Source organism: Cyprinodon variegatus, unplaced genomic scaffold (genome assembly GCF_000732505.1).
Source record: "Cyprinodon variegatus isolate N-32 unplaced genomic scaffold, C_variegatus-1.0 Scaffold209, whole genome shotgun sequence".
NCBI classification, from domain to species: Eukaryota; Metazoa; Chordata; class Actinopteri; order Cyprinodontiformes; family Cyprinodontidae; genus Cyprinodon; species Cyprinodon variegatus.
The window spans coordinates 957808-976585 of record NW_015150662.1 but is presented as its reverse complement, the minus strand read 5'-3'; the positions used below and the strand labels follow the sequence as shown (position 1 = coordinate 976585).

Here is an 18778-nt window from a genome sequence, read left to right as displayed (position 1 = left end):
ATATGTGAAATGCATTATTATTAATGTATTTGAGATGAGTCGATAAAGTCTTGATGTAGGCCTAGATTTCTTGGAAATATCATGCAAGAACCACAGAGCAGTTTGTTCTTTGATCTGCTGAAAGTTCAGACTGAGACCCCATGAATACCTTGTGGATTTGCTAAATAGATGTGCAAAACAACCCCTGGTCACTCTAAACACTCTCTAAAAGCAACCCTATACAAAAAAATAAAAATCAGGGCTACAGAGTGTGTGGGCTGCGATTTGTCTGTTAAAGTTTATTATTTCCTAATAAAATACATGCCTTTAGTCCCTGTTATAATCTGACTGTTGTTTTCAGTCCTTCAGGTTTGTGTTTTAAAAAGATTTCTTTGTTTCTTAAACTGTGAAGCTGAAGTTGTTTTAAACAATCCCCTTAGTCCAGTTAAACTGTTTTTTACTTTATATCATTCCAGTTCAATTTAGTTTAGTGTGCTATAATCCAATCTACTAATGCCTACACTGCAATGATCTAGAAATAAGCCTAGTATAGCCTTAATTTGAGCAGGTAAATAAGATTATTTGCTAATATAATTAGATAATATACACTTGAAGTAAGACAATCCTATTGTTTTTTCTTATTCTAAACATAAATTGTCTTGTTTCATTGGGAAAGTGTCTCACTTACCTCCTCAATTCAATAAAAAAATCTACTTATTTAAAAAAAAAAGACGTTAGATGTTAATATGATTTGATTAGGCAATGATTAGATTTCAATTTTTGCAGTGTACATATTTAGATTTTTTTGCCAATATCGACATCCAATACTATATTCATATTGTATACATTTCTCTACCCTTTCAACACCTTAAAAAAATAGAAAATAAAAATAAAAAGCTACTGCTTCAGTGAAACATCCTGCAATCCTGCCAACTTCCACCCCACTTATGGTATACATTAATGTTGGCCTGGTTTTATTTATTGAATCTTTACTGAGATGTAAAAAGAAAACGTACCAACACTGGTCAATAGGGACGCTTAAGCGGATCAATTAAGCTCAGTCCTAAATAGTGTTATAAAATCAGCTATTATCTAACCCTGCTATTCATTCTTTCTACCTGAACATTTAATGAACGGTATACAACAGAAGACTGGGAAACATTTCTAACAAATCTTTGCATCTTTGTAAGATTTACTTCTTTTTCTTGTCAAGCTGAAATTATTAATTGAAGCTTAAGTAAACACTTTTTTTTGTCCATAGAAGAGAGAACTCAAAAATTGCTAGCTCCTCTGTAGTAGCAAGTCACGGAGTGCAGAAGTCGTGCCAGGCCTCTGACAGTCAATCGAGTAGAGAACACAATAACCTGACAGGAGCATGAGGAGATGATTGGGACATGCTGTTACCAGTTTCTTTGGATTGCCCCCATGAAACTAAGAATTTAGTTTTTTCCTTTCCAGCTTCAGATATATGAAAAAAAAAATCTTTTTGAGTGCAGCTGTGTGTCTGAGAATTAAGGTGACGACAGATAAAGTAGATTCTAGATATTTAATTGTGTTTGTCATGCCAAATCTAAGAGTGCAATTACAATCTGCCTCCTCTATGAGTATTAAGACTGGATGGAAGGATTGGTCTGTATTTGTCTGAGATGTAACTGTTAGGAGCCATGTAGGTGGCCTGCAGGATGCGCTAATTACCTCCATCAATGAGGTTATGTTTTTGATCCTGTTTGCTTGTCTAATTGTAGGATTACTTGAAAAGGATTTTAATGAAATTTTTACCAGAGGTGTGGCTCATGCCAAAGAACAACCCATTCACCCATTCAATTTAGCTGATGATCCATTTCATACTAATGCAGTAATTTCTTAAAGATTAACTGGTGGAACAAGCAATCCCTCAATACACCAGAGGGTGGCAACAGGGACTAGTCACAGCTTAAGCAGCAGGGTTTGATTCTTGAAGGTGATATTGCTCGTTTTTCCTCTAGTTACAAGATCAAAATGCAACTATAATAAATGTTAGGATGCATATCTTTAGAGCTGATATTTTACCCAGTCCTTTCACTTCTTAAGCCAGGTGAATGTAAGTTTTCCCATCCTATGGTATTTTTGGCTCTATCTTTATGGGTGGATTGTTGTCCTCCTAAGATGTGCACCTCCTTCTATGTCTTATGCTGCCACTACTACGTATGAGCTTTGCACCAAAAGTTAATTTTCTGGTGTGAATTGACCGAAGCACCTCGTTAAGTATGAACAAGCAATCCTCCAATAAACAACAGTGACTATTGACAGCTTAAGCAACAGGGTTTGATTCTTGAAGCTGATATTGCTTGTTTTCCACCAGTTACAGGATCAAAATCTAACTATATTAAATTTTAGGTAAGTCTCAATTTAAACAAAAAAAGATGCATATCTTCAAAGAAAATCAACAAAACATTGTTAGATAGCAAATGGAGGCAATCGGCTCCTGAACATACTAATGTATTTGTTACGCACGCACATATTGCCTGATGCCGGAAGGAAGAAAGTGGTTATATATCGGCCTTCCGATGTATCAGTGTAACTTCTACTATATAGTAGCCTTGTTCAAACTGACAAGCAGATCACTGAAACTACACCAGAATTTCAAAATACACTCTTGCAAACTGCACAATCCTCATGCTGATCTTCTCTTTTTCTAAGAAACAACCCGATCCAGAGGATGTGCAAAAGACGGTTGTCATCCAGGAACGGAGGCTTCACGTCGGAGTGCACAACGGCTGGTGTTTCCTTGATAAGCCCCAAGTGGTGGTCCTGGAGCCCGTTGCTTCAGGGGTCAGAGGACGAACAGACAGCGCCTCTAAGAAGAGCCTGCTGGTCAAGGACAGGTGAGCAGACGTTACACGTGTCTGTGTCTACAGCAGAGCTGTAACTACAGGCTGCTGCAGCTGTTAAAGCAGAAATCTAATGTCAGACAAGATGTGCAGGTGTGTAAAAGAAATATTTTTTTTCTGAGCACTTATTTTTCTGGTATTTCATCAGCTTCTCTGTGCATGACTGTTTTTGCAGATCAGGAAGGGATTGAAAATTCATCCAGGGAAGTCAGCAAAAACGTGTTAAAAAAAAAAGCCTGCTAGGCATTAATGTCATTTATTTATAATACTGGTATTATGCTATTTAATGTTATTTCTGGTGTCTCTTTTTGCTCTGGCAAAACAAAAAACTTATATTTAATAGTACATGTTTTTTAAATAAATTCCTTCTATATGAGGATGGACTGGTAAGGTATGTTTTTGGAAATATATTCCTTTTGGACTAAAAGCTATTTTATTGTTGGGATTATGCATAGGGAAATTAGACCCTTTTAAGTATTAAACTATCACAATGTAGGGTGCAGTTTTTAATGAAAGAAATATTGTACAGGATTTTCACTCTTTTAAAGCCATTATAGCTGAGACTTTTAGTTTAGCTTTGCAAATCTACTGAGCTAAAATCTTTCCCATATTTCAGATTGGATGAAGAGAGTCTGGAATTTTCTTTTCTTTTTTTAGTATTTCCAACAGTTGTTATTCGTTGGGCTAATGTTAGTAAGACATTTTATAGACTGTAATCTTATAATCTAATCATAAAGATATGTTACTCTGTATGTTAGTTGAACTAAAATGGAAAAAAAAAAAGATGTAGTGAAATAAGGTCCTGTGATGTTCAATGTAGGAATGTCATCTCTATGACCAGATAAGCAGAAGGAATCAGAGTCTGTCAGAAACACACATTTAAGTAGATTTTGAAACATTGGAACCGAAAACGCACATCAACAGGAGGACAGGGAGAATGGACGTTAGAGAAAGAAGGTTACTTTTCTGGATTAGTTCAGTCCAGCAGGGTCTATCTTGGGGAGGCTGATATTTTACCCACTCCCTCACTGCTTAAGTCAGGTGAATGTTAGTTTTCCCGATGCTATGGTATTTCTGGTTCTATGTTTATGGGTGGATTGTTGTCCTGCTATGTGAACCTACTTATATGTCTTATACTGCCACTACTATACCATACCATACCAACTTTATTTATGAAGTACTTTATGCATCGGACAGGACCAAAGTGCTTTACACAATCATAAAATACAATGCAATTATAAAATGAAAAGATCGAGTATAAAATACATATTTGTATACAAACAGAATAAAACAAAGTAAAACCTCTCAAATTGTGCCAAAAGCCAAGGAAAAATGATGAGTCTTAAGAAGGGACTTAAAAATAGCAAGAGCGGAGGCCTGTCTTATGCTCAAAGGCAGATTGTTCCATAGCTTAGGAGCTGCCACAGAAAAAGCACGGTCCCCTCTGAGCTTGCATTTTGTCTTTGGGACCCTCAGAAGCAACTGCTCAGCTGACCTGAGGGAACGGGAGGGTGTATAAGAATGTAACACCTCAGACAGATAAGGAGGGGCAAGGCCATTATGATTTTTAAAAACAAATACACTTTTTTTTTTAAATCAATCCTAAAATGTACTGGCAGCCAGTGTAAGGAAGCTAAAACAGGGGAAATGTGAATTTTCGTGTAGTTGGGAAATATACAAGTCACTGACCCCTGTATAAAGTGAGTTGCAGTAATCCAGCCGTGTGGTCACAAATGCATGGATCACTGTTTCAAAATGTTGTGTAAATATTTATGAACTTTGCACCAAAAGTGCATTTTCTGGTGTCAATTGACTGAAGCAGCTTCTTAAGTATATTCAGCTGTTAATGGAACTGCGTGTGTATTTCTTCTTTTCACCTTTAAATATTCTATTTTGTTGAATTGCAGGATTCAACCCATTCAGGGCTGTTAAGTGGCGCAGTGGGTAGCACTGCTGCCTTGCAGCAAGAAGGTTCAGGGTTTGATTCCCGGCCTGGAGTCTTTCTGCATTGAGTTTGCAAGTTATCCCTGAGCGTTCGTGCGTGAAATATGACTGTTAGGTTAATTGGCTTCTCTAAAATTGTGCTTAGGTGTTACTGTGTGTGTGAATGGTTGTTTGTCCTTTTTGTCTCTGTGTTTCCCTGCGATGGACTGGCGACCTGTCTAGGGTGTACCTCGCCCATAGACAGCAGGAGATACGCACCAGCACCCATCGCGACCCCATTAAGCGTGACGGAAAATTGATGGATGGATGGATAATTACCCATTGGGTCTTCTCACCCATTCCCCTCCTTCTATGATTAAGGCTTTCAGTGAGACGGATGTAGAATATACAATAAAAGTTCAGAGAGATGTTCAAAGCTTGGGTTATAGTTCTAGAAACCTGCATTAAACTTCTCCACAACTTTCTCCCTCTGAGTCCTTCACAGAGAAGCTAGATTTATAGCAGGAATACATTTAACATGTGGATTCTCATTATTAAGCAGGTGTCATCTGAGAACAGTTGGTTGCACTGAAATGTAGTCACTAGTTTCATTTAAGGGGATGGAAGACGAATGAATGTGGCACGTTTCAGGTATTTTTTATGAAAAACATTTTGAAAACCATGTTTAATATTTTCTCCACCTCTAATTAGCTGCTGCTTCATATTGATTTATCGTCTAGGATGGCAGGAAAATACACTGAAGTTTCAAATTCTATGAAAGAGAAAGAAGACTTTTACAATGGAATAGATGATACTATTAATGAGATGAATACATTGAGTGGATCAGTGAATTAGAGTAGCAAAACCAGATGTGAGCATGAAGTTACATCACTAACAAGTAGTTGTGTTTGCGATCAGGAGCTGAGCACACATTTTATTTCTAGATTGTTCAAACGAACACAATGCTGCTTATTAAGTCAGAAGCGTCTTATATTCCCATTAATCTCTTAAAACATTGCCTCTGTTTAACCAGATTTATCTTGTTGATGTTTTTAATGTTCCTAAATTGAACTATGTTGTTGCGATAGTGGAAACTGTAAGGATTTGTTCAAACGGCAGCTTTTAGTGCTGCCTACTGTCAAACCCAGGGATCACCTTAACAGCTATTATTGTAGAGTTTGACAGCCAATAAAAGCGTGCTGTTCCGTCGCTGCGATGCAGGAATGCATTAGTTTTAAAATTTCTGACTTCAGCTAATGAACACCATTTTCTTCCCCCAAAGAAAACGAGTTGTGAAATCCAATCAGCAGAAGTTTCCCTAAATCCATTGAAATGAAACAAGACTAACTGCAGAAATGTAAGAAATCTTTTAGAGGTCTGCAAACAAACTGCGTGGCTCAGCTCAGATAAGAGGCTTGGCAAATTCTTGTAATGTTTTCTCCTTGCATTCCAAATAAAATTTGCATAAATGAAGAATCCCTCTGTTTACACACTCTTTCCTCCAGCCAGGGTTGCTCATTACCTGCTGCTCCTCCACACAGCAGCTATATCATCTGTGTCAAAGGCGTAATTTAAGATATGTGGTTTATTTCCACTGGTAAATAACACCGCAGTTAGTAGTGAACTCCCATGCTATATATATATATTTTTTTTATTCAGGTAAATGCCTGACCAAATTTGCCATATTAAAGGGAAAAACAGGAGAATATTTATGTAATTCATGTGCAATAATTCCTTGTGTCCACACATTTTTAGCTATTTACTTTGCATTTTAATTCATTATTAAATGGTAGTATTTTTTTTTTTTTGTGCCACAGCATAACTTTGCACAAAGAAGAGCAATGCCATATTAAAACTGAGCCTTACTTTATTATTTATGTGTAATATGATTAATTCAGCATTAAAACTGTTCAAATAAGAAACCTCATGCTACTGGAAAAAAAATCTTACAGCTTTATAGTTGATTGATTTTTTCCCCTTTTTTTAATAAAGTATGCCAGTCTGTATCATCCAGGTTTTCACCTACATCAAACAACTATATTAGAAGCACCAATGTTTTCTGATAATTGCATAACAGTAAAAAAAAAAAAAGTTGTGACCTTTGAGTCTTATTGAGACGGCTAAAAGGTCAATGTCAACCTTTTCCAAGCTTTTTTAAGCGAGATGATGTGTTGGACGCTCATCAATCTGCGTGATGAAAGCAAATCGGACCTCTGTCAGGAGAACAAAAATGGCATTTAAAGTCTAATAACTGTTTAAGGTTTAATTTTTTTAATACTTTTTATTTTCTTTTTTGGGGGGTTAGATTTATAACTTTCTTTACAAACGTAAAAAGAAATAAAAATAGTCCGAGTGTAAATAGCATGTTAGGAATATTTTATGATATCGACAAGATCTCCCCAAAATGTCAAACAAGTTCAGTAAATCTACATGAGAATTCACATAGGACCAATGTTATATAGTAGATTTTCATAGGGGGGGAATTTACATGTGTTTCCCACATTGCAGCATTAGAGTTTTCCAAAAGCATTTTGACGTACAACAGAACATATTTCACCATGTTTCCCATAACTCACCTACCATTTAAACACAACAGTTAATCTGCTTAGTGACCTCCTCATTTAGCAAACACTGACTACTCTGATTTCTGCACGTGAAATTAAACATGAAAAAATCATATGGGGTCATGAGTTCACACATTCATGTATGTGTCAATGCACATGTGAAGTCGGCCCATCTCTGCTGATATGTTTTGCATTTCATCTCACTCCGTTCAGAGTACAGCAGCTGTCCCCGGGAAGCCACTGTTGCAGCTATGGTGACGGCACAAACCTGATCAGCAGCCTGCAGTTTCAATTAATGAGTTGTGTTGGTGCATCATTGGGCCATTAAACAGCAGGACCGATGTTGATTGAAATTATTTTTTGATGCTTTATTTTAAAAGAAATTCTTTCTTGAATTAAGCAGGTAAGTGAGTAAATTTGCCAATGGAATGAGACAATTTACATAAAAAAACAAAACATTTCTTTTTTTTCTATTTCATGTGAACAATATCTAATTATTTATTTTAAGGTTAAAAATACTCATTCAACTGGTAGATCATTTTATAGAAATTAAGGGTTCTTTTAAGGCATTTTTACTTATTTCTAGATATTTTTTGCAGTGCACATTTATTTTTCTGAAAAAGCCTTTTTTTGAAATAACTTACATTAAAAAAGTTTTGGTAGAAGCTCTGTTTCAAAGCAGAACTTAAGGTCATCTGATGTTCTACCTACTGTTACAAACAAAGTTTCCAGTTTTTAATGTAATGTCCCAATTTTGTTGTCTTTCATTGCTCTCGGTTTGTCCTTTCTTAATGATCCCCGCTGTGAATGGCATTAGGAAATGTGCTTGTCTGACAGCACTGTCTCCAAAATACCTAATTGCTTGAAACCATAATACTGTTCGCCCACACGCTGTCACTGGACAACCTTACTAGAAACCACTGCATGCACCGAGTGTGTGTTCTGACATTTTTCCACACGTTGCTGTCAGTGTGAGCACTCTTATTTAAGCCGCGGCTGTCAGGGTAATTGGCTGAAATATTTTATGTGGTTTTATGAAATAGTAATGCACAAAGCATTTGTGTGAAGGATGAAATAAATCCATTTAAAAAAGGTGAAGAAAGCTGGAACGGCAAAATTGGCTGTGAAACTCAAAACATGGCACAGAAATTCTGGAAATGGGCGTCCAAATAAAAATGTATTTTTCAAATGAGACCCTGGGAGAAATCGTGATTATGTGTAATTACATGGGTCTTCTGCCATGACATGGAAGTACACACAAGCACGCAACTGTACAGCAAACACATCAAGACGCTTACCCACAATCTGAGCCTGATTACCCATGTTATATGACCACAATAATCATTAACACCATCGCCATAATAACACATGCTTTGCACTTTTTTCCTTTTGCTGAGGAGGGAAAAGTCTATTGGAAATATGGTTTGATATACCATTACACTGTAGGCAGTAATTATGGTGTTTGACTCTCACTGGTGCTGTCAGTGATAGCTGACAGTCTGTCTAGCTTGTGTTATGCTGGATGATTTTAGAAACTAGAGAAAGAAAAGGGGAAAATTGACTCAAGAGACTCTGTGCAAGGAAGGAAGAAAAAGACACTCGGCCCCACCTCGTGACACGCGAATACTACACAGTATGCTCCCGCCTCTGGTGTATGCAAACTGTGAATGACGAATACGTAGAAAGCTGTTTCATTTCTCACACAGGAGGCTAATGCTTGCCAGGAAATATTTAGTAAGGGATTGTAAATCTCCCAGTGCATTGATTTTGTTTCACTTTTAATAGAAAATACAGATACAGGAGGAGATATATTAAAGCCTTTCACATTTTGGAAAAGCATTGTAATGTTTTTATTACCGCCTTCACATTTTTCACGCCTATATTACACATTGATTTCTCTTTGCTTTCTCTTTAGCTCAGCAACATCGCCGCGTCCTCAGATGCTGGGCCTTCGCAGCAGCTTGGAGATAACACTGGCCAATAATCAGGCTTTGGCAATCGTTTTTCAGCTAGAGTACGTCTTCTCCGCTCCCATAGGCCGAGAGACTATGGTAAGAGGCACAAACATGTATTATAGAGTGGGTTAATCCCAAATCCAGATCATGGCTTTGTATAAACCCCTTCCTGAAGGAAGCATAAGCCAAGAAGTCTTCTTTATAGAAAAGATCTTCACTTGAATGGAAAGAAAAGAAAAATAAATGTCAGACATATTTTGTTCAATGCATAAAGATATACTCGGACTTTAACAATCCTTTATTCTACCTGTTTGAGTTTGAATTTTAGACGTTTTTGACCAAATAATATCCAGAGATGCAGTGAACAATTGAAATGAAAAATGGCAGATTAAATGGTTTCTCTATTCATTTTTGACAATCCAGGTAAGAACTTTCTTCCTGCTTAGAACAGCCTGCAGTGACAGTTTATCCATGACATTTGCACCTGTATGGCTTGGTTGTCAGGGATTTTTGAAGGATTGACCCTCCTGGCTTTCTGTGAAATACTAAATCTGAATCACTAATGCACTGAGTCAGTTGCACTCAATTTATCCCAATTTCTTGTATCTTTTTATGGAGCTACTCTGCCAGGGGTTCCTGTCAGCACTCTGGCTGTAACCACATATATCTCTACAAATGATTTCACAGGCTGGGTGTACAGGGCCCTCCCCCCGTAATAAGGCCTTTAGCTAGGACAGAGGAACGCACAACTCCATACTGTAGAAACCAAAACCATAGGAAGGTTTTTTTGGTTAACAGTAGTGTTGCGCCGATGCCATTTTTTGGCCCTGATACCGATACTTGTCTGCAGTATTGGAGGATACCGATACCATACCGATACCATCTGTTTGAAATTGATGTCTGAGTGTATATACGAAGAACTGCATACTACTTGGATGTTAAATAATTGCCATCATGGCTTTCTCAAGCTGCTGCCTACCTTTGTATAGCAGGAAAAAGACTAATACAAAGTGAATCCAGTAGAACTTTTATTGCCTACCTGGAATGGGTGACAATAGTTGAATAAACTTTTGGCTCTCAAAATGGTATCAGTGCCCTATTATTTGGTACTTGGATGATACAGATACCACCATTTTAGTGCTGGATCGGGGCCCCGCCTGATACTGGTAGCGGTATATGTGCAACACTAGTTAATAATGTTCCTAACCTTGTCAAAGGTGTGAATTGATAAGGAGAAAAGGAAAAAGGTTATGGCATTAGTTTAAGAGGAGCTATTACTTTATTTATAAAGGTGTTAACTTAGTTGATCACTTTACAGATTTTGGATTTATGTACATGATTCCGTTTGACTGCACTAACCAAGACATTCATAAAGGCTACAGTTAGTGAGATCAATGTTGAGCTTTGCTGTGAACATAATTTTTACAGAACAAAAAAAATTATAATTTCTGCTCTCTTTAGATATGCTGGTGGAGGTTGTCACTCATCCAGATCATAGTCATTAAAAAAAAAGTTAAAAGATAATCCACTGGACTTTGTTTCCAAGTTTGAAGACGTTTTGCTTCCCATACAGGAAGCTTTTTCAATTCAGAATCTCAGAAATAGTGTTGAGTTTGATGTTTTATACAGTAACCCAATAAAGCCTTGTTTTTGTTTAGAAAAGGGGTGAAGGGTTGGAAGTGTTAGTCTGTTTCAATTTGCTGAATTGTGAATTGCTGAGAATGCAACAGTCTTTTGTTTGCCTTCAAACTGAAGTAAGGCTTCTTGCATTTTATATACATTAGCAATTTTTTTTCTTTATTGTTAGATTAAGCTAAGGTTCCTTCATTTTTTTTTGGAAGAAAATATCTATCTCTCTATGGTCATAGCTGACCAAAACTTTGACAAAACTCTTACTTGAACAAGTCTAGGTAGAGAAAGTCCAAACCAAAGCTGTACCTCACAACAGCAGTCCCAAGCTTTAGAAATTACTGAAAAAGACAGGTAATTATGTGTGTGGGTGTGTTGGTGAGCCCTGAACACTATACACATGCCAAGGCTGAGCTCCTACTGTTTTACTGAGTACAGTCCTGTATAAAATCAGGGTCAACAGAACAGCAATTATCAGCAGCAGAAAAACAAGCAGTCACAATGTCACTTGGATGACATGGTACATCTACATTAATGTAATATCTCATCCCTTTTTTACCATAACAACCTGTTAACGGGAAAAATAATGGACAGTTTTGCATATATTCATTTATTTTTTACTTGTTTCACCATATTAAAGATATTATTCAGTGAACTTGTTGACACAGCATATAAGGATTTGGATGAAAGGGAGATAGTTATACAGCACATACTCATTTATGCTAGAGCTAGACAAAAAAAAAAAAACAGTTTGAGTTACGAAGTGACTTAGCTGATTTTATTGATTAATTGAAACATTTACTTCAAGCTATTCACACATCCAGGGCCTGCATGATCCCAAATTCACATGTATTTTTTCTGCATAAAACCTAAACGGACAATTATTATGAATTCTATGGGAGAACACAAGCCCCACAATTAGTGTATTTTTCATCCCACTCTTACCAGGTATGTTTAATATGCAAATATTCTCTGGGTTGTGTCCAAATGCAACTAAGTGCAGCGTTAGTTTTTTCTCATACAAAGAAATTGATGTTGACCGAAGAATGAAGTAGAGGAGGATACAGATATCTGATCCTAAACCTACAGCAGTCCATCAGATTTAAAAGCTGGTCAAAAGTAATTGAAACACTAAAATCTAACTACCTTAAGTTGTGCTGCCACAGGTTCCATAATCTCTGATTTTGTTTGATTTTTAAATATATTTTTTTCACCTTGCACCGGACAATTCTCATTAGCTTTGCAGTGGGTGTTTATGATCCTCATGGTTCAATGAGCATAAACTGCTTTTATTTTAGGCTCCTTATGCTATCAAATTGCCACAAATGCAATTCAATATAAAGCATAGTTATGCCTTCAAAGTTGTTTTTTATTATTCGTCGAGTTTTTGTAAAGTTCATCCAAGTTTAGAAATCCTAGTATAACTGTTAGAACAATCCAGTTGCCATCTAGATCATCTCAGAATAGCAACAGATCTTCACCCACTCTCTACTCCGACACCATCACCTTCTCTACCATTAAATTCGGAATGTTTGATGAAATGAGAGATATTAAGAAAATGGAGAATAATCTTTGTCTATTTGTGGGGATGCTGTGTGGGTGTTCTTCGTGCGTGATACATCAGAATGTTTTTCCTTTTTCCTGATGAGGATTTTTTTTAATGATACCTCTTAAAAAACAGAAATGCAGCTATCAGCTCCATCTCACAGTAAAGAATCCTGTATGAAATTATCAACTGATGGTTACAGCTTCATACTCTGTGACTGGCAACCAAGAAGAGCAGGATGATTCTGTATACTTCTGCATGCAGTTTCTCAGCTGTCAGGGATGCATCACTTGAAAACGGTTGAAGTGATGCTGAGTAAAGGTGCACCTTCAGTGAAGTCAGGCGTGCACTGCCAAAAAGATTTTAGACCTTTTCATGTCAACGAACATGAATGATTATGCTGGATTGGTATCAAAAACTTTCCTAAGACTTTTTCAACCTTTTAGAGTATTTCTAAATTCAAACAGGGATGAGTTAGAAATCAAAGCAGCACAAAGGTGGCATTGACTTTCTTATTCAGTGTTTTAAAAAGTTGCAACAATTCGGAAAAAGATCTTTGATTTTGATCTTGTAGTACAGTGTTTTTTCAACAAAAATACATACATATTCCTATATTTGTGTTTTTTATGAACACATCACTATATGTTCTCTGCTAAAAACATTGTTGTAGTGCTCTATTTTTTTAGTTACTTATATTTTTTGAATTATTTCTAGGTTTTCTTTGTTTGATGACCAGCGGATTGGAGATGGAAATCTATGGAAAGTAGGGTTGTCATAAGTCGCAATACTAATCTCGTATGGTATTCACACTAAAGACAAGTGTTGTTTACATATCTTTTGTTATAGTTAGTTTTAGATTTTAGGGTTATTTGTTTTAGAAATTAATTTCTCTAACATCTGTGCTTTAGTGGAGAAAGTATGTTTCATGGTGACACTGAAAAAAGGTGAGCTTTTCCTAATTATTCTTTTTCATGCTTTTGAAATTGTTTTTATATATATATAGAATATTTTCTCAAATATCAATATTGAGTTTGAAATGGTAGTATTTATTTATTTATTTTTAAAAGGACTCCAAAATCAGAAAGGTTAGAGGTCAGCAGTCTACTTGACAAAGTGAAGCTAAAGACCACAATACATGCAAGAATGTATTTACTTTTTTTTTTTAGCCAAATCAGCTTTCAACACATCACCAATATGCTGCATTTCCTGTCAAAACAGAAAAAAAAACAACTAAATTACGCAGGTTAGATTATTATGATGTAATGACATCTATAGAGGTCTCAAAAATCCATCTCCTCAAAGATGCTTTGTCTGGAGTTCTGCCCAACATCAAGAAAATTGCTGCATTGCTCTCTTTGATATAGAAAATGAGGTAAATCTTTCCTACATGCATTGAAAGGTTTTGGTCTAAATATCAAAGTTGCTGGTCATATATGAAATAGGAAAAACCCAGAGTTTATTAGAAACATGTTCCCAGAACCAGGCTTAAAACAAGGTGGAACTGCATTTTTATGCTACCGAGCTCAGCTCAACTTTATTTATAAAGCCCCAAAAAATCACCACAGCTGCCTCAAAGTGCTGTACAATACATACCATAGAAATAAAAAAGGATATAAAACCAACAGTTAAAAAAAAATCAATTAAAATGAATAAATATAATTAAAATAAAATTGATAAAAACAAATAATCCGAGACCGTGGTCCTGAGAGGGAAAAGGGTAGAGTGCCTTCTCCGGGTTGGGGAATGTACTGCCCCTAGTGGAGGAGTTTAGTATCTTGTTCATGAATGAGGGGAAGATGGAGCGGGAGATCGATAGCCGGATTGGTGCGGCGTCTGCTGTGAAGCATGCACTGTACCGGTCTGTTGTGGTGAAGAGAGAGCTGAGCCAAAAAGCAAAGCTCTCGATTTACCGGTCGATCTATGTTCCTACCCTCATCTATGGTCATGAGCTTTGGGTCATGACCAAAAGAATGAGTTCCCTGATACAAGCGGCTGAAATGAGTTTTCTCCGTAGTGTGTCTGGGCTTTCCCTCAGAGATGGGGCGAGGAGCTCAGTCATCCGGGGAGGACTCAGAGTAGAGCCGCTGCTCCTCCACATCGAGAGGAGCCTGTTGAGGTGGCTCAGGCATCTGGTTAGGATGCCTCCTGGACGTCTCCCTGGTGAGGTGTACGTGGCACATCCCACTGGGAGGAGGCCCAGGGGGAGGCCCAGGACACACTGGAGGGACTATGTTTCTCGGCTGGCCTGGGAGAGTCTCAGGATTCCCCCAGAGGAGCTGGCCCAAGTGGCTGGGGAGAGGAACTACTGAAGCTGCTACCCCCGCGACCCGACCCCGGATATGTGGAAGAAGATGGATGGATGGATGGATGGANGGATGGATGGATGGATGGATGGATGGATGGATGGATGGATGGATGGATGGATGGATGGATGGATGGATGGATGGATGGATGGATGAAAAAACAAATAAAAACCAACAAATAAAACAAACCACAGAGAGAAAAAGAGTTTCAAGAATAAAAATAGGTTTTAAGACGAGTTTTAAAAATGGACAGTGAGGAGGATGGTCTGATAGAAGGGGGAGAAAAGCTCTGTCCCCTCTGAGCTTCCGTCCGGACATTGGTACGTCCAGGAGCTGCAGGTCAGCTGACCAGTAGGAGTGTAGGGATGGAGAAGCTCAGAGGTAAAGGAAAAAACATTTAAAGACTTTAAGGCATATAAAGAAATCTTAAGATAAACTCTAAAATGGACATAAAAACAATGGAGGGAGGTCAGGATGGTTGTTATGTGCTCCCTCTTAAGTACTCCAGTTAAAAGACGTGCGACTCCATTTTGAACCAACCGGAGATGTGTGAGGGAGGACTGGCTCAAACTCTGGAACCAACTTCTTAAATACTGTTGTCCTCTTTAATCAAGACAAGAAACATCATAATCTACTTCTGCATATCCAATAAGGCGGTAAACTATATACAGGTGTATAAACATGTATCTTATTATATTTAAGCCCTCTGCTTAAATTAGCATCTTGATGTTTGTTTTTATGTACTGCCTACTCTTTACTATTTTTTTTTTATCTCTGCTTTGAATGTTATTTTAATTACCTATGTTTCTTTTCTTTTTTTTTTAAGCCAATTTAATTATCTTATATAGAGAAAAGAAAATGGATTTAACTTTAAACTCTGTACATTGTATTTATATAACTTTGAATATATTCCATTCCAATGCTGCTTTGACTTTCAATATTGACTTTAACACTAGATGGTGCTGTTTGGTGCAACATCGATGCTCTGTTTTAGGACTGTGGTGGAATGGCAGTACCATACAAGCTGCCTTGTTTTTTCTCTCTTTATAGATTAAATAAACTTATGTGTTTTGATGTTTTCTTAGGGGGCTAAGGTGGCTATGAAGAGAGGGAAAGGGGTTTGAATTCCCTTCTCACTTTCAAAATATTACCTGCAATACAGAGGCAATCACCCCATGCTCTGACTGCCTGGGTGCCTTGTCCGTGTTGCGTTGAAAGCCAGCCAGCCTTTCCCTGTAAAGTAAAGAACAAGGATGGCCCCATTTTTACAAAATAGTTTTGCCATTGTTGCCTGAGGTTATGAGGAAAGAAACTCTTGTAGTTTCATCATTGTTCTTCTTTGGCATTTTTGAATTGACTTAGCACTTTCATTCTGTTGTGTCTCAGTGACACCCTTCCTGTTTTAGAAATCTTTAAGCAATACTTTTATTTCAAGTTCCTTGCAGCGCTAAGCGAGATGAAGATTAGATTTTAATAAAGTATGCTGGGGAGAGAGAAAAAAAAAAAAAGAACGGGGAATATTTCTCATAGGCTGCTCCCAGAGTGTGATGAACTTAAAATAATCAAATTCTCTTGAAGTCAAATGCATTATGTCCACTTCCTGCCTTTCAGCCTCTCAGTGTTACTCTTCTTTGTGATCTGGTATTTAACTTCTTTTCTTATCCTTTTCTTATCAACAGCTCTATTGTACTGAGCTGCAGACCTCCGGTTGCTTCTAACTAGATAATTTGGGCTCTTCGTCCTTCACCTTTTACTGCAGCGCTTTGTTCAGGAAACTGTATATTCTACATAAATCAAACAGATATCCGTCTTGCCTGCATGCCCTCTATATTAAGATGTCAAGGTATGTGCAAAGAAGAAAATATTACCCATTTATATAGATGGAAAATGTTTCACTATTTAACCACTATGAATATTTATTCTGGATGTGTTATATGGCCAAAGTCATAAATTGCTGGATAGCACTCTCGTTAAAATAAGTTACACCAGCACTGATGAGTGTAAATATGCAGTCACTGGAAGTTGACTTCGTATGTCGATTCAGACAGTCATGGGAGCCCCTTACTGCTTACATAAAATAAAAAAGGTTGCAAATTGCTCTTCAGTCAGCATATATTTACAGGTTATTTTTCTTATATCTACGGAAGAGGATTAGGGCCACTAAAAAAAAGAAAAGTTAACAGATTTTTAAATTTTATTTCAGTTTAGTATGGGGAAAACGTCAGAATTCTGACTTTAATCTCAGAATTCTGACTTTAATCTCAGAATTCTGACTTTTTTCTTATGAACTCTGACATTAATCTCAGAATTCTTCTGACTTTTTTCTCAGAATTCTGACTTTAATCTCAGAATTCTGACTTTAATCTCAGAATTCTGACTTTTTTCTTAGAATTCTGACTTTAATCTCAGAATTCTGACTTTAATCTCAGAATTCTGACTTTTTTCTTAGAATTCTGACTTTAATCTTAGTCAGAATTCTGAGAAAAAAGTCAGAATTCTGACTTTTTTCCCATACTAAACTGAAATAAAATTTAAAAATCAGTTTACTTTTTTTTCAGTGGCCCTAATCCTCTTCCGTATATATCACCTTTGAATATCATTATAAACAATTTTTATCCCTTTACTCTGTAGTGAGAAAGACTCATCATGAATAGAAAACATTTAGAAAGTTTCCAATCCTTGCAAAAATGCAACACCCAGCAAACACACCCCAACAAATCACTAAGCAACGTATGGAGAAGTTGCTAGAAGATATAGAATTACATCAGTTAACTCTACATTTCAAATTACATTTAGAAAAAGACTTACAAAGTTTTAGTGAAGTGAAAAGTGTTGCAGTAACATCGACTTAAAAGCCCCGGTGGTTTAAAAAGTTGAATCAAGATTTATGTCAGGAATTATTATTTGCAAAATGGTAACTCTATGCTTGAATACAGCATGCTGTCTCTGTGACTGTATTTTGTGATGTGACCAGTCTGTGAATTATCTACTCATCCATTTATTTCTATTTGAATAATTCAGTTATTTGGTTAATCTTTATTGACCTGGAGCTGCAGAACATCAGTGCTTCAGGACTGGTGTGTGACCCCCCTACTATAGTATAGAACAGGGATCTTCAATGTTTTCCAGGCCAAGGACCCTCAAACTGCTGGCTGGATGGAGCGGGGACCCCCTGATCATATATATTGTATGAAATTCTGTTATATCAAACTGGTCCTATAGTGACTCTATTACAGATGGAGTCGAAAGTATGTATGTTACAAAAATAATTCCTCTCTGGGATTATTAAAGTATTTCTGATTCTAATTCCTGTTCGATGGGACAGGTGTTGTGAATGAACCCCATCCAGGACCTTCATGGACCCCTAGGGGTTTCAGACCCCCTGTTGAATACCTCAGGTATAGGATATAAAGCAATAGTCAGTATGACCGGCATGCCAGGAGATGTAAGAAAAAAAACACACTTGGACTGCCGTAGTGCAACATATTATTTAACATGTCATTTTTACAAGTAAAATGATGAGAAGCTAAGTTCTGAAGTGCAATGAGACAGAACAGATCACTTCCACCAAGGATAGTTTGTTCAGTAGCAGTGAGACTCGAAGATGGAATGAATCTGAGGAGGTTTCGAGTATCCTTAATATTCATTTGATAAGTTATATAGGTTCCCAAAAAAAATATATGCATACTAATGTATATCACCATTGTTGTATTTACCTTGATGCCTTTTTTGATTCTGTGAATTTCAGAAGCACAAAATGCAGCCTAGAGGGATAAGTTTCTTTGTAAGTGGCTGTATAAACTCTCAGAAAATAACTATTTTGTTGTTCTTCCTGACAGGGGTTCTGTGAGCTATTGAACCATGTAGTCCACTAAGCTTTTCTCATTACCCTGTCTGAGTACTCTCACAATCCTTTAAATAACTTTCTTTTAGCTCTTTATTTAGCCAAAAAAATTTGGAAGAAAACTTCTCAGATGAGATGCTCTGTGAGGAGACTTGAGTCACTGAC

The 18778-nt window shown here is 37.0% G+C and overlaps 1 protein-coding gene across 1 annotated transcript in view; it reads left to right on the top strand.

Moving 5' to 3' along the window:
- nphp4 (nephronophthisis 4) overlaps positions 1 to 18778 on the top strand; it is a 231444-nt gene that overhangs the window by 79520 nt on the left and 133146 nt on the right. The window contains exons 7-8 of the mRNA XM_015380197.1: positions 2659 to 2843; positions 9252 to 9387. Of these exons, the coding sequence (XP_015235683.1) occupies positions 2659 to 2843; positions 9252 to 9387 (321 nt within the window). The remainder of the gene's footprint in view (positions 1 to 2658; positions 2844 to 9251; positions 9388 to 18778) is intronic.